Below are 17,377 nucleotides of genomic sequence, written 5' to 3'. Positions count from 1 at the left end.
CACAATAAGAAGAAGAATTAATCCAGTTATTTCTAAGAAGAGAATTTATTTAAATGAGTGCCGTTAATTGATTAAAGTGTATACAGTTACAAAAAGTGTTCGCACATAAGTATATGAAGAAGGAAAATTGGGTAAGAATATTCCAACCATTAATATTCCTATGCAGAGATATGAGTGTGTTTCTTCCTAGAATATCCCTATACTAACAGTAACTGTTGCAGAGGTTAGCTGAAGCGTAGATTTAAAAGTGTAAGCTTGTGAAAAAGTATTGCAACCAATAAATTGTATTTGAAACTTAAAAAAACTATGAGATGTTAATGTGAATGATCACTAAGGAATTTTATGACATTAAGCTTTATTAAGTGTTAAGTGAACTGTGTGAAGACTGTATTTCAGATAATGACCAATGCCTGAGTTTGTATGACTGTATTATCAGAAGAGCTAAAGTGTCTTTATTAAGTGAACTGTGTGAAGACTGTATTTCAGATAACTGACCAATGCCTGAGTTTGTATGACTGTATTATCAGAAGAGCTAAAGCGTTTGTAATATCTTAATTAATGATTTTTAACGTATGTGTATAATTTGTGATTTTAAAATTAAATGTTTGTTTTTGTTAATCAAAAGTTGTATTTTGCCTGAATCTCTTTTACTGCACCATCCATAAAATATTCGAACCAAAGCGGGTAAATTAAATAAGATAAATATTCTCAGCCAGTATATATAATATTAACACCTAAAAGGAGAGATAGTTGTGAGTTGGTTTATCTTCAATACTTTAACTAATTCAGATATAAAGTGGCGCAGTCTTTAAATATAAATTTTCTTTATATTTGAATTAGAAATCAACTTACAACTTATCAATTGTTTAAGAACATCATAGTGATTAACATGTCAGATCCAAGGTAAAGATTTAGAAGTAGGATCCAACACCAGGAACACTCAGTAGGGATATACCTCTGTAATTCTCACATTCAGTTTTATTTCCCTTTTTATATATGGGTACTATGAGAGCTCTACTCCAATCGTCTGGAATTCGTCCCTCTGTCCAGGCCTTCTGTGCTATACAGTGCAGCCACTGTAAGACTTTTATACCACCATACTTCAGCATTTCTGGTCGAATATCATCTACTCCTACTGCCTTTCCACATTTCAAGCCTTTGATGGCTTTTTCTACTTCAAGTATGGATATGTATTCCTGACTGTATGCCTGTTGAGTGTTTTTTTACCACTGTGCTATCACAGTTTGTGTTTCTCTGTATTTTATTGCTTTAACTAATTGAGGAGGTATTTAATCATCTTATAACATTTTCCAGAGTAGATTTCTGTTCATGTTATCATTTGCTTTTTCATAGTCAATAAATAGAAGGAAAGTGGGCAGGTTAAAAGAACCATCAAGGTACTGAAACATCCACAGATTATCATTGATATAAGTAGTCTTATATAATCAACTGTTTGGCTTAAAAACTGTCAGAAAGAACATCTTTTGCAGATGTTCTTTCATCAGATAAACAACAATCTGATGGATTGCTTTCTGACTTCAGTCTATCATAAACCAACTTTTCTGGGTCACTAAAAAAAAAAAAGACCATATCCAGCTTTTCAAGGTAAGGACAACACTACCCAAGGGATACAATGAGATCTGATGCCATAAGGTGGCATACTGTGTGTGTGTAGAGTGAATTTATCACTCATGAAGGATAAGTAACTTTTTCGTATTTTAGTTGATAACAGCAAATGTTAGTAGAGTGAGCTGTACTGATGGTAGGATAGAAAATGATGTTATTAATGTCAAATGTGCAGCCATGAAAATAAAAGAAAACGAAATGGACATTATTATTATGTAACACATCTAAGGAGTCCAAAGACTCATCAAGGGAGGGAACCTACTCTACAACTCTCCATCTTCACCAACTACAGTGAAATACCTATCATCATCACCTACTGCCACTAGTTTTTTTTTTTGTCTATAAATTGTGTGTGTGCCCTCAAGGCCGATTTGTCTATATGCAGGATGAAAAACCCGAGTTTCTGGGAGAATAAACCCTGCTACCGCCATATGAAATCGGCTAAACACCTTCAATTGAAAAATCCCATATAAAAATTCCTCTCGTGATGACAAGAATCGAACTAAGGCCTTTTCCAATCAAAGGGCACAACGTATTGTCGTTCTTAAATGATATAGGAAATAACCTGAAAGGAAATATTGAGTTGTTTGTTGATGATGCAAAATTAGTTAAAGTAATAGTTAATCAAGGTGATGTGGAGAGGTTGCAGGATGATTTAAATAGGCTGTCAGTATGGACAAAAGATAATGGTGTCAGTTTAATGTCGAGAAATGTCAAATTATGTATTTTGGGATAAATAGATCACAAGCTGCATATCATATTGATCACACTGTACTCCAGGAAATGGACTATGAAGGCACTTAATTAACAAAGAAATAGTGCAGCTTGAATGTTATCCTTCACAGGACGAAACACAAAATTGAAAAAAATTGCAGAAGTGGCAAGAGATTAGCAGGGCTGAAAAGAGAAGGAAGCGGGTGGTCCAAAATAATAATAAAGACTGAGTGAACAAACAAGAAATACAAGTTAAGGAGAAAATTATATACGGAAACTTGGTGATCAGGGGAGTACTTAATGAAAGTGCGAAAAATCGTATTTCCGTGGTGCAGAAATTCATGCCACCCAGATGCTAAGTGGAAGGAAATGATTGTTTTGGTTGGCACAAATGATTTGAGAGGCGAGAAGTATTCTATGAGAGGCGATGTAAAGGAGTTGTTAGAAAAGGCAAAACTGAAGAGCAAGAAGGTGAAAATTGTGATATGATAGTGGCAAACTGAGGAGGAGGAGAGCATTGTTAGCTAATGAGTCTATACATGCATAGGTTGTGCAAAAGGAATGATGCAGGATTTGTGGATTGTGTTTGACAGAAAGGATTTGTACAATCCTGGTGAACTGCATCTAAATGAGAGAGAGAGAGAGAGAGCCTTGTTCACCAAGCATGCTGAAGTGCAAATTCAGGAAAACTTAAGCAATTAGGGTTGAAGCAGGTGAGCTTATGTTAAGGCATCCATGAGGCTAGTGAGTGCGAAAATGACCAAGTGCAGAATCTAGTCTCTCAAGCAAAAATATTGAACAGGGTAGTCACAATTCAGAAGTAAAAGTGGGTGGTAACCTAAAGGGATGCTGCAGTTTCTATATACTAATGCCAGAAGTATCAAGAACAAGTTTTTTTTGGCATTAGTTAGTGCAACCTTGCCAAAAGTTATAGGCATTAGCGAGACATGGCTAACAGCAGATGATGTAGTTACAGGGATAAAATGTGAAGGATTTTATATTTTCAGGGAAGATAGAGAAGATAGGATAGGGAGTGGGATACTGCTGATGATAGCAGATGAATTGCAGCCAAAAAGAATAGGAGATAGATGGGAGGGTGGCTGTTGATTTGAAGCAGTCTGGGTTGAGATAGTAAGACAAAATATACATTTGGTTGTTCCTACAGGCCAGAGAGTTCCACGGATGATCTGGAAGACATGCATCAGCTAATTATTACGGGGACTTCAACTATGGAGATATAGACTGGAAGAAAGAAAGATCACATGGCAGGAAGAAAATGGAATTTATACACCTGATAGATAATTACTTGAGGCAGCATGTGATGGATGGGAGTAGGCATGCGAGAATACTGAACCTGGTCAGAGTATCAGAAAACAATCCATAACCAAGGTGACCACATTGCCATTGATTGGTGAAAGTGACCATGTGGTCTTGACTTGGGAGATTGTACAACATGAGAAATGTTCTGTCAATCACCTGGCTTGTATGTGGAACTACAAGGCAGGTGATTATGACAAGCTTAGGAAGAAGCTTAAATCTGTGCCATGGCATAAAACACTGAAGGTAAGGATGTTAGCAGTGCATGGGAGATATTAAGGATCATCTAGAGCAGGGGTTCTCAACCTTTTCCAGTGGCGTACCACTATATTTAATTCAAGATATTATTTAATTCAAGATATTAGATGTACCAGTAAGGCAGTGGCTCACGTACCACCAGTGGTACGTGTTACTTGTACCATAGGTTGAGAATCCCTTATCTAGAGGAAGCAATATTAAATAGCTTTTAATTTTTCAGGAAATGACAACATATACTAGATTATTAATTATAAAAAAAACTTAATTAATACTTTCTTATATTTAAGCAATATTACATTGCCATCATTAGGGATTACAAAAAAATGATATGTGACTAGGGTGTTGATTGTTTAGATGTGTTAAGAAATTGTGGAGCACATCCAGGCCATGTATCCACTTTCTTCAAAGAAGAAAAAGCCTTAAACTTTGCTCCATATAAACCTGTTGTTTGACTATGTTACGTGATCAGGTGCTGTGTTCTCCATTTGGCCGGAAGGGCCAGATGCACGCCACAATTTCTTAGCACCACTAAAAATCAACATCCCAGAATCCAGTTTGGAAAAGAAAAACAACAACAGTCTCCCATTTGTTTGTTAATGATGCAAAAGTAGTTAAAGTAATAATTAATCAAGGTGATGTGGAGAGGTTGCAAGATGATTTAAATAGGCTGTCAGTATGGACTAAAGATAATGGTGTCAGTTTAATGTTGAGAAATGTCAAGTTGTGCAATTTGGGATAAATAGATCACAAGCTGTGTATCACATTGATCACACTGTACTCCAGGAAATAGATGAAGCTAGAGATTTAGGGGTGGTGATAGACAGAGAGTTAAAGCTAAGAAGATACATTGCTAAGGGTGCTAAGGTAGCCCATAAGATTACTTGGCTATTGAAGAACACATTAACAAGTCAAGATAAGGAAATTGTTATTCCTCTTTATAAGGCCTTGATACGTCCACATCTGGATTACTGTGCTCAAGTCTGGTCTCCTGGGTTTCTTGGGGATCAGGGAGCATTGCAGAAGATTCAGAGGTGAGTGACCAAGATGGTGAGTGGTCTGTGAAATGTTCCATATCTAGATAGATTGAGGGTGCAGAAGTTGGTTAATAGGAGAGAAAGAGGGATATTATAGAAACATTTAAGTTGCTTAAAGGACTGTATAGGATTGATGCAGAAGAAGTGTTTCAGCACTTGGCTGGAGGGACCAGAATAAGGGGGGTCATCCTTGGATGTTTTATAAAGGTGTGGTTAGTAAGGGGTGTGAGGACTAGATTTTTTGCTTGGAGAGTTGTGAATGAGTGGAATGGGTTGCCAGAGTGAGTTGTGAATGGTTAATGGTTTATTTGTTAATGGGTTCAAGAAGAGGTGTGATAGATTGTAATGACAGTTAGTTTGCATCTTCTGTGGTGAGTCTTCGGACTCCATGGAGATACCATACAATAATAATAAACTTCTGCATAGCTGTAGTTTTAAATTTGAAAGTTTATTCAAAGTGCTGAAGCCTTACTCCACTGGCTTAACATAAATCGGAATGTCATTCCATTTTCCAAAGTTTGAGAAATTGTTATCCTCAACTGTATTCAATATTTTTTAATACAAACATACTAATAGTGTACTAATTATATAAAAAAAGGCTTCAATTCTAATAGGTCTTTTTCAATACTAATAGTGTTTTATTCTAGCTCCTGTGTGACTGCATGTTTAGAAGGAATCTGTAATGCATGCATTTTTCTACTCTTTTGTTTTCATATTTCTTTTATTGTTCTTCAATTCACACCTGATGTTTCTGATAAATAAAATGAAATAGTGAAATACTGATTAATAAATAATATTAATTTTACTGTAGCATATTTTTTTGTTTAAATATTCATAACATTTTACCATGTTCATATGAATAATAAGTTTCAGCAACAACTGGGTGATGAGCCTGATTGTCCTATTAGCTAATTGGCTGTCAACTTGTTTAGATCAAAGTTTAAAAATAGTTCTTGCATATATATAAAAGAAAATATGATAAAAAAAAGGGTAAAATAACTAAAATGTCCCAGTTAGATTCTAGTTTGAGAAGACTTTCTAGCACACAAAATAAAATATTATATGATAAAAAGAAGGTTAAGTAATTATAAAATATTAAGGTTAGGTCCAAGTTTTAATAAGTATTAATAATGTATGCAGACAGACAAAACTGTACCTCAAACTCTTTAGGCAGAGTAAAATCTGACCATAGTCTTAGAATTCTTGATACTGTGCAACCACATTCTTTATTTGCTCATTTCTTTTTACAATCTTTTTGCATAGGTTCTACCTTATGTTTCTTTGGCTAGTTTTAACCTGAAGAATAGTATCCTCATATTGTCACACTGTTCCTTCCATATCTTATCTAGCAATGAAAACATCGACACTTTCCTCTAATATACGACATCCTCAAATTTTTTGAAAAACATTGTTTTTGTTATTCAGTTCATCCAACAAAAGTTCATGTTTCCACCTTACTGAGAGACAAAAGCCAATCCTATGGTGATTGGCATCTATTACTTGACTGTACAATCAACATTACTTTACTGCATTGTATTGGCTCTGAAGACCTGGTTAGCTTTGATCCAGCAGCTTGATTTGTTGGTCGTCAAGCCTTAAAATCAGGTCAGTAGATGAGAGGAGTTATATTGAAAGGAATACATGTAATTTGCTGTCACCTATTGACAGCAAATCTAGTTGGCTGTCGTGCAGTCATCTGTGAACCAAATATTAATAAATATTTAGTATCTCCTATATTTTCTCAAATTCTCAAGATTGTTGTTTAGTTAGTTTTGGATATAACTTGTTTCTTACATTTTTATCAATATTCTATTCCTGTTGGACATATGCTAATATTGCTCATCAAAAATTTTCATTATGTTTTCTTACAGGAATGCTGCCATAGATCAAATCCCAGTTTAGTTTTCTTTTTCCTTTTTTTTTTGTCAGAAATTTTTCTTATACTTCTTTATTACATATTTCTTATACTAAGTCCATTAATGTTTTCTCCAAATTTTGTCATTCAATCTCTCAGATTTGGTTCTTGTTTTCAAATTGGTTTATTTATTTTCATTTTTTTACCTTCCTTAAAAAAAAAAAAGAGTTAAATTTTGGTTCTTTATTCTTTGATTATTTATCCTGTTTTCAATTTAAAAAAATACTTTTTCAAAATATTGCTATATTTGTATTCTCAAAGGAACCAAATATTTCTAAATATAATACCATAATCAAACAGACTCCTAGGAAAAAAAAAGACTTACTTCTCCAGTAGCATGAGATGCTCCAAATATGCGTGCTCGGACCAGACCTGACCTTTCTTGAGTTCGCACTAAACGAACATTTGGTGAAAGGTGCTTTTTAACATAAAGCATAAGCTTTTCTTTCAGATCAACTACAATAAGACAAATTATAATTTATATTCAGTTTAAGCCAAAATGGAATTAAGTTACTCTTTTGATAACATAAATTCATAAAATAAATCACAATTGTGAATAGTACCAGGAATGTTTTATCAATAATTAATGTTGGTAAAAATTGTGAGTAATTAGTAAGTACAGAGGTATGATAGACTGTGTAAATAATGATTAGTGTAGGTCCCCTCCAATGAGTCTTCAGACAGTGGAACTGCCCACAAAATAATGAACTCCACAATATATCTAATTTCAAGAAAGGAAAATTTATAGAAGCAAATTAATACTTTTATATAAAGAGGGAAAAAAAAAAAAAAAATATATATATATATATATATATATTGTAATTAAAATCAAAAGCCAAAAGGCTAGTTTTCTGGCAATTGAATAGATATTAAATGGATAAGAATCCTATATTATTATATAGCCAGTAAGTGAAACTCAAGATCGATAACTACGATCTATGAGTTTCAACACCGAAAAACTACCGCCGAAGGCAATTCGAAGCAAAGGTGGGGCAAGCTCCCTCACTATTCTTGATATTCTCTCATAATGTAAAACACAGCTCCTAGGAGATGTAATACTGTCATTACATTATGAGGGGAGGTCACTACCCAGACCGGTTTCAACCTTTTTTGAGGTCTCATCAGTGAGTAGGTAGACCTGGAAAATATCAAAGCTTAGTAAAAAGAACTTACATACCTGAGTTTCACTTACTGGCTATATAATAATATAGGATTCTTATCCATTTAATATATATATATATATATATATATTAAATTAAATAATTTAATATATATATATATAACAAATTAGGTTCAAAGCTGCATTGTGTTTGGTCGGTGAATTTAGCACTGTTGTAAAATTGGTGATTTTTATCTGTTTCATTGCATTTTTACTTTAGAAAATTAGTGTTTTATAGTATATTATTGTACATGTTAGTGTTTTTAGTGTATTTGTGTTTTATAAAAATTTTTTGTTAAGATATTGCAGTATTAAATATAGTTTAAAATAGCACCAAAATGCAAAAGAAAAATAATGCTACGAGCAGCAGCGAAGTCAAGAATAAGAAGGATGGCCTCACTAAAAGGATAATGAATATATTGAGGGGTTTATGAAAAATAAATTAATCTCCAAAATAGCGAAGTTAAAGCAAATTATTAGAGAGACAATGCAAGAATTACAGAAAGTAGAGTGGCATTTGAAAGAGCACAGGGAGGATTAAAAAAAAAAAAACAAAATAAGAAACAACAAAGCACAGAATCTGGTAAGTTAGTAACAAAAATCAGGTAAGTAACATTGATTGTAAAAAAAAAAAGGATTTTATTTGGTATGATGACTATCATAAAGCATGCTGTTGATGAGTGGGTTATAACCTCAAGTTTTCCCATGCCAAAAATTAAAAACATAGCATATGCAATCGAAAAACAGAAAAGAAAAGTAAACAAGATCATAATTGTAGCAGGTACTAATGAAATGACTTAACTGGCGATAAGTTCAGTATGAGAGAGGACATTAAAGGTTTGCTGGAAGAAGCAAGAGTGAAGAGTGAGAAAGTGAAAATTGTATTACCTTGATATGATAGTTAAGAAGGATTAAGAGGAATGGATGCAAGTGTTTGGATTGGATTTGTATATGAGGGATGGCCTAAACTTGAATGCATTTGGTATTAGGAGTCTTGAAAAACTAATAACTGGTATGAGACATAACACAGTAATTTAGGGAAACTAAACTATAATGGGTAGAATGGTGAGAATCTGTGTGTAAGAGTGACAATGTTATGTAACTATGGTAATGATGGGGAATGAGCATTATCATGGAAATGATTACAAAGAGAGAATGATGTCAATTTTGTGTTTGTCCAGTTAAGACCCATCAAAAATGTGCAAAGATGTCTGTATATATCAGGCACTAGAAAAGAACAGAACTGCAAGTTGTTCAACTGTGTTACACAGACTACAGACAAGAGTATACAAAAGAACATGCAGGTGACTTATTATGAATGTAAACAAATGCTAGGAGTATCAGAAACAAAGGGGTAGAGTTGCTGAAAGTTTTTCCACTTGGTTATACTATAAATTAAAGATGCCTAGAAATTATATTCTAAACCACGAATTTAATCCTTTATCCAAGTGTAAGCAAACAAAGTTTGCACGTGAAGTAACTTGACAGATCATGTTAGCAGATGAGACATCGTTCTCTTCTCAGCAAAACATTCATCTCTTGCCATATCACTTTCTGCATTTTTGCAGGATTACAGTAGAGGTATGCTTCATAACCCTCATAAGCTGTTGCATCCATATGCAGCATAGTCAAACCTGTTTTTTTTTGGCAGTCAAATACATCTTCTGTATTGTCATAATGGTTAATAGTCCAACACACAAACATCCTACTGATCCTGTGTGTTTTTAACGTGGTGAACATAGCTACAACCTTGTGAAGTGCTATTACATCTACATGGTTCTCGTAATCTCCCCACTGACAGGTTAACCCTTACAGTTAGGCAAATCTCTCTACTGATAACACATGAATGATGGCTGTGTACAGTGTAATGGAATCAGGCTCATCCAATTCTGTGAGAAGTGTGGGGGTGTGTGGAAGTTGAGCAGTATTTATGATAAGACTCTGTATATAAGATGAACTGTGTCCGGACAGTTCATCTTATATACAATGACAATGCATCGCGGAGAAAATTTATTGTGGAGACTAATCATTGTGAGGAAAATTAATCACATGAAAATTCATCGCAGATATATGTGAAAAAAAAATTTTTTTTTTAATTTATTATTATTATTATTATGTAACACCTCCAGGGACTCCAAAGACTCATCAAGGGAGAGTGTGCCAACAGTATCGAACAATTGAATCCCGTCCAACTACTAACTGCGCTCAAACTTGCATAACTTTTTGCATGAGCCATTAGTAGCAGAGGCTCTATCAATCGACCAACCTTTACGCATAAAGTTATTCATGTTCTTTCTTACTACAAGCTCTGTAGATGGAATATTAATTGTTACAGAACTGGGATAGGATGGTGAGGGAGAAAGAGCACCATATTTAAGAATATATAGGGAGAACAGTTATATCCAACTAATATCATGGCAATCTTAAGACACAGCTTTTAGCCTGATGATTGTTAGATTTATTTTCTGGTCAGGGGCGCACCGGCAATATGTGCAATGCACACAGGCACCAGGATAGTAAAGGCACCAAAGATTTCAGGCGAGGAGGAAATACTTTAAAAAAATATTATTCATTAATTATATTAAAATAAATTACATTTTTGTTTAAATTTTAATTATATTTTATAGATGTCTTAAACAAATTATTTATAATCACTTATTTGTTATTATTCCTTAAGATCTTATTTTATTCTGATCCTAGTTCTAACAAGTAGTTTAGTGTAAACAAGTAAAAACTTGAACTAGCGTGAGTTTACTGTTTACAGGATGATGCGTGTTTGAATTTGTTTACTCTTGTTCCAACTCGCATTTAGTCTAAACATATATAAGAAAATCTGCTGCAGTTTTTAACTTTATTCTATGTTCTGCTGATAACAGCAGAACATAGGCAACATCTTGCAATGTACCTGAATCGTCATAAGAAAAATTTAAATCATTTGAACAATTACAAAAAATGGACAGAATTAATTACATCCTTAAAAAATAAACCTTGTACTGATCATTTGCAACAAACAGTTTTAGATAATGAAATGAAACGTTGGTATGAAGTTATAAAAAGAATAATTTTTGTAGTACAGTTTTTAGCCAAACAAAATCAACAAAATCTAGCTCTTTGTGATAAAAGTAATTAACTTTACGATCGCAACAATGGCAATTTTTTAAAATGCATTGAGATGTTAGAAAAGTTTGATTCTTTTATATCGGAACACATGCAATATAAACTTTAAAAATATGCCCTCCTATTTAGGAGATAAAATTCAAAATGAAATACTCACTTTATTGGCATCAAATATTAAAAATAACGTTTTTATAAAGTGCTTTTTTTTTATTGGGGGGAGGGGTATAGGGGAGCCAACTAAAGTTTTGCACACAGGCGCCTGACACTACTGCCGCATCACTGTTCTGGTATGTCAAAAAAAGATAGTGGCATTGTTCTCCAGAGTGATAATCTTAAGTGAAGAAATATGAAAGGCTCTTTTATTTGCATTGGTATTAAAAACTACAATTATACGATAAAACAAGTAGCAAAAATAAATGTAACTTGTAGGTAACATAATATAGATTCCAGTTACCGAACAAACGGCAAGCAACTGTGTTTCTGGCAATAGGTAATTGAACGTAGCTACATATGCGAGGTAATCTTGTTAAGAGTTCTCATCAGCGTGAAGCATTATCGCACCTTCTAATGGATATGACAGCCAAATGCACTTGATATCCATGTTTTTTCAACAGGTGGTCTGACTTGTATCCAGGATTTGCTGGATGCATATATATGTCCCGTCCGGTTGGGAGGTTAACCCTGCAGAGGTCACAGCCGAAAAAATTACAGCTTAGGTCGTGATGATCTGAGAGATACATTCATTACTAGTATGTGATGAAATGCGATAAAACTTTAAAAAAAACACTACAAATATAATACATGATAGTTTATTTATTTTCAGTTACAATCTAAAAATTATTGTATCGGAATTAATCCGATAAACATCGGAGTTTGTGGTATCTTTCAGATACAATTTACTATCAAATATCACACACCTCTACATAACACATGTTAAACTAAACAGACTTCAATTTTTTAGCAAATAACGCTTTCAGCAAATATTTTCTGCAATGATTTTCTCTGCAATAAATTTTCCTCTTGATGAATTTTCTTCTCAATGAGTTTTCCCTGCGATGAATTTTCCTCCCAACGAATTTTCTCTGTGATAAATTGTCTGTGAACCAAGATGTGTTCAAGATGTGAACAAGATATGAGATGTGTTTATAAAATCAATAATCATTTTTAGGGTGAAAGCTGGTTTGTTTTAGATCAGTAGTCCTTAACCGGTGTTCCAAGGAACACTTGTGTTCTGTGAACTGGTTACAAGTGCTCCACCGGTGAAAGATGTCACATGACAGTTCTGAGTGTAACTGGCTACTCTCATCATAACAACTGAAGACTGCTATGTGCATTGACTTCTAAACCAATAGACTGGTAAGCTCTATTAAAGGATTTGTTACCCTTGCAAAGAAAATAAACCCAAATATTATATCTATGCACTGTTTTTTTGCACAGAGATTCCCTAGTTTCAAAAACATTACTGACAATATTAAAACCTGTACTAGACCAAGTTGTAAATATGGTAAATTACATCAAGTTAAGACCGTTAAAAGCACGCCTTTTTTAAAAAAAACTTTGCATATCTATGGAAGCCAAGTACGAATCTTTGCTTTTGCACACTGAAATAAGAAAGTTACAGGGATAAAGTGCTATTCCGAATTTTAGAACCTTAAGAATGAATTATTTCCACATCCACTGATATTTTGTCAGCTTTTTAGAAAAAATTATCTCTTTTTTTGAAAAGCGCATATCAGAAATAAATACAATAGATATGTTTCCTTTGCTCCATAATAAAAATGCCAAGGGAATTATTTCCGTTATAACAGAACATTTAACATTTAACATATTGGAAGAAAAGATTTCAAGTTACTTTCCTTCCTTAAATACACACAATTATAACTGGATACGAAATCCATTTGGCACAGTTAATACATCGAGTTGCGAATTTTCGTTACAAGAAGAAGAGGAACAATTAGATACCTTGTCAATGGATCATACTCTAAAAATGAAATGCTCTGAAATAACTCGAGGAATTTTGGATTTTTGTCCAAGCCGAATACCCAGCTCTCTCCACAAGGGCACTGAAAATTTTGTTAGTTTTCAACATCATATTTGTGTGAGCTCGGTTTCTCAATATTAACCAACATAAAAACTAAAAAGTGTGAAAGACTTAATAATATAGACAAAGATAAGAGGGTAGCTATATGACATATTAGACATGATATTGCTGAAGTTTGTAAAAGCAGACAAGCTCAAGTATCGCATTAAAATAAGTTCCATTTTTATAAAAGGCAAGTCTATGCATATTTTTATTGTTAGTTTTATAACCCTAATGCTATTGGTGGTCCCCCAAATTTTTCTTATAATCAAAAGTGTTGTGTGACTTCAAAAAGGTTAAGAACCACTGTTTTAGATTATATTATTAGAGCAACGAAAACTACAAGATTAATGTATTATTTCTATAAACTGCATATGCTTTCTTGTCAGTTTGATGTGTTAAGAGGAACCTTACCAAAAGTCTGGTGGTGAAGGGCAGAGGGTAGTAATATAACTTTAAGTGTAATGTGTTTATGACAGATAACACTCAAAATTGTTATTCTAAATGAAAATTATTTAAAAAAATAATAATAAATAAATAAGGAGCAATCTCTTGTTGGTTAAACTTGATTATTATCAAAGATAAATATCCGAATGGGGTGAATTCTTTTTTGGTGTGAAAAATAAGATATGTTTAGTGAAACCCTCATGGTAGTAAATCTAGACATCCCCAATGAATTTATATAAATGTAAAAAATTTTAAATTTTTACTAATGTATTATAATGTTCTATTTAAGTTAAAACTAAAATTACTGAAAGAAAAAAATCACGACAATTTTATCATCATCATCATGCGTATCAAGGATTTAGGCCTAGCATGGCCTGTTCCGGCCTTAAAAGTCATCGTTGAATCGTTTAAGAGGACCTCGTGGTTTTCTTTTTCCTAATGGCTTATACTTTAAGGCTTGTTTTGGTAATCTTTCTGTTTTCATTCTTTGAACGTGTTCCATCCATTTATGTTTATATTTTTTAATTTTTTCTATTAGTGGTTCTTGGTTTAATTCTTTCATAATTTCTTCGTTTCTTTTGTGATCAAATAGGGTATACTTTGCAGTTTGTCTCATAAACTTCATTTCTGCTGTTGTTAATCTTTATTTGTCTTTTTGTTTTATTGTCCAGATTTCGCCTCCATACATTAAGACTGGCAGGGCTAATGTATTGTATACTTTTAGTCTGGTTTGTTTTTAAACTAGGTTTGGTTTAAATATAGTTAATTACACTTGTTATTTTTAAATATTTTGCAATTTTTACGTTTATATCTTTTTCATATGTGATCATACATCATAGATAGTTAAATGAATTCCCCTGTTCTAAGAGCTTGTTATCTATTACTATTTCACTTCTTGCTGGATCTTGTCCTTAAAGACCATACTTTTTGATTTTTCTGTTGATATTCCCATACCATAATCTTTGGCTATCTTATTTAGATCTAAAATAGCTTTCTGTAAATTATCTTCAGAATTTGTAATTTTTATTTGGTCGTCGGCAAAGAGGAGAGTGTTTAAGTTTACTGTAGGAGAAAGTTTAATTCCTTGATGTAAGTTTTTATTCCATTTTATTATTATTTCATTTAAGTAGATATTAAAAAGAGTTGCTGAGAGGGGACATCCCTGTCGGACCCCTTGATTTATCTCTCTCGTACATGATAGCTCGTGATTTAATCTTATTTGTATTTGATTATTTTCATATATACTTGTGATAGCTTTTAGGATATTATTTGGTATTTGTCTTTCTTTTAATATGTTAAATAATATGTTTCTTTTAACTTTGTCAAATGCTTTTTCAAAGTCAATAAATGCAATATGTGTTTCTAAATTGTATTCTCTTCTTTTCTCTATTATTAATTTTAGGCAAAAGGCCAGGTCCTTTTCTAAATCCATTCTGTACTTCTAAAATAAAGTTTTTGGAATATTTCATTAGTTTGCTATTTAAGATTCTGCTATATATTTTGTAACAGGAATTTAGTATACTGATACCTCTATAGTTTTTAGGGTAATCTCTATTATCTTTTTTAAAGATAGGAATCACAATTGCTTTTTTCCATTCTATTGGGGGGATACCAGTTGAGTAAATTTTATTTAAAAATAATAAGAATCTATCTTTGAATCTTGTTCCTGCATATTTATATAGTTCTGAACTTAGCTTATCTTCTCCAGGTGATTTTCCATTTCTTGTTTCTTTCAGGCTGCTTTCTAATTCTTCTTTAGTTATTTCCTTTTCATTTTTGTTAAATGTTTGCCAGTTGTCTTTTTTTAAAATATTTGTCTGTCCACAGTTCTGTGTAGTAATTTAGACATTCTTCTCATTTCAATTCAGTGTTTAATTTTATGTTTTCTTTGGTATCTGCATTTAAGTGGTTCAAAATCTTATATACATTGGGTCTTATTTTATATAAATCATGTTCTGAATTAGAAACAAATTTGTTCCATGATTCTCTATGTCTTTTTCTGACTTCTCTTTTAGCTATGGCTCTTATTCTTTTATATTCTATTTCATCTTCTAATCTTTTACTGCTTAACCATTTGTGATAGGCTTCTTTTTGATTATTTCTTTGATTGTATCATCCCAGATCTTCAGTTTTTTCCTTTTATCGAATTTTTTGGCCTTTCCTAAGCTTCTTTTATTTGCTGCTGCATTTAGTATTGTTTTTATATTAACCATTCTATTTCTATTTCTTCATTTTATCTAGATATTGAGACAATTTTATGAAATAAATAAATAAAAATTATGGAATTTTATCACTTATCCAAGCATCTTAATCATATATGTGCATCAGTGATCACTGCTTTTGATATTAGTCAGATTGTGACAGAAAATCATGACTACATGGAAAAGATTCTAATATACAGTCAATTCCTATCATATCAAGACGTACAGGAATTAAAAGAATAGTGTGTTATATAGAATATGCTATTGTAAATTTCCTTTAGTACATCACTGATGCTGTGGGATTTTGGCAAGAGGAGCTTTTTCCAAAAATGTGTTATAGTAGGTTTACTAAAAGTGTTTACTTATTATTATTATGTGACACCTCCAGGGAGTCCAAAGACCCATCGAGGGAGAGTGTACCAACAGCATCGAATGATTGAACCCCTTCCAACCACTAACTGTGCTCAAATTTGCTTAACTTTTTGAGTGAGCCATTAGTAGCAGAGGCTCTACCAAACGACCAATCTTAACAGAGAGTTGTCTGTATTTAAACATTTAATTTTAAATTTTTACTAATGTATTATAATGTTCTATTTAAGTTAAAACTAGAATTACAGAAAGAAAAAAATCTCGACAATTTTATGAAATCAGCTGACTCACTAACAGCTGAATTTTGTTGCATAACATACAGGATTTAAATCCAAGCCTTTCCAAACAAAAAACAGATCCAGCTGTTTATATATTCATAATTGGAAATGTCATATTACTTTCAATTTCTTTAGAGAAAATACAGTGAATGCTGTATTATCCAAATAGCTTGGAAAATGCATGTTTAGAAAGTGATTTTATCCTAAGTGGCTCCATAGTACAAATGGAAGAACAATGGTGCATTGCATCCTCCAGTTGGAAAAGGCCTAAGATCAGGCCCATGTCATGATGAAAGAAATCTTTATATGGTTTTTGCAGTTGAAGGTGAGTTAGATAATCTCAATATGGAGGTAGCAGGATTTATTCTCCCAGAAACTCGGGGTTTTCATCCCACATACAGGCAAATTGGCCTTGAGAACCCACACAATTTACAGACAAAAAAATATGAGTGGTAGTAGTGGACAGTAGATGATGTTGTATACAGATAATGATGGTAGTAGCAGTTCTGTGTGTAGCTGGTGGATTAAATGGTAGAGACAGAGAGTGGCCTCTCTCTCTCTCGATGAGTCCTTGGACTCATTTGAGACGTCACATAATAATAATACAGCCCCCCCCATCCCTTAGAATGTTGCCTTTCCCACAATACACAAGTATATGCTAAAGTGGTGCACTCGTATGTCAAATACGCAAATATTGTCATTATAATATTAGTGCCTCTTGGTCACCTCACAAATTTCATAAAAACTATAAATTTGTGATGCATACAGAATAACAAAATTATTATGACAAAAAAAATGACACCTGAACTTTTGTTTGAAATATGATATATTAGTTTCTTAAAAGTAATACAAAACACTTACA

General features: G+C 32.9%; 1 protein-coding gene across 3 annotated transcripts in view; it reads right to left on the bottom strand.

The window, feature by feature from the left end:
- The window catches only part of LOC150105262 (polypeptide N-acetylgalactosaminyltransferase 11-like), a 220,800-nt gene that overhangs the window by 114,200 nt on the left and 89,223 nt on the right, over window positions 1-17,377 (bottom strand). For all 3 annotated transcript variants that reach the window (XM_090394656.1, XM_090394657.1, XM_090394655.1), the window contains one exon: window positions 7,190-7,320. In XM_090394656.1, coding sequence (XP_090250782.1) covers window positions 7,190-7,320 — 131 coding nt within the window. The remainder of the gene's footprint in view (window positions 1-7,189; window positions 7,321-17,377) is intronic.

This window comes from Typopeltis vanoorti, chromosome 6 (assembly GCF_054136105.1).
Source record: "Typopeltis vanoorti isolate ZY-2024b chromosome 6, IOZ_Tvanoo_1.0, whole genome shotgun sequence".
In the NCBI taxonomy this organism is placed as follows: domain Eukaryota; kingdom Metazoa; phylum Arthropoda; class Arachnida; order Uropygi; family Thelyphonidae; genus Typopeltis; species Typopeltis vanoorti.
Note: the sequence above shows the minus strand (reverse complement) of the source record. Positions and strands in the feature narration are given on the sequence as shown.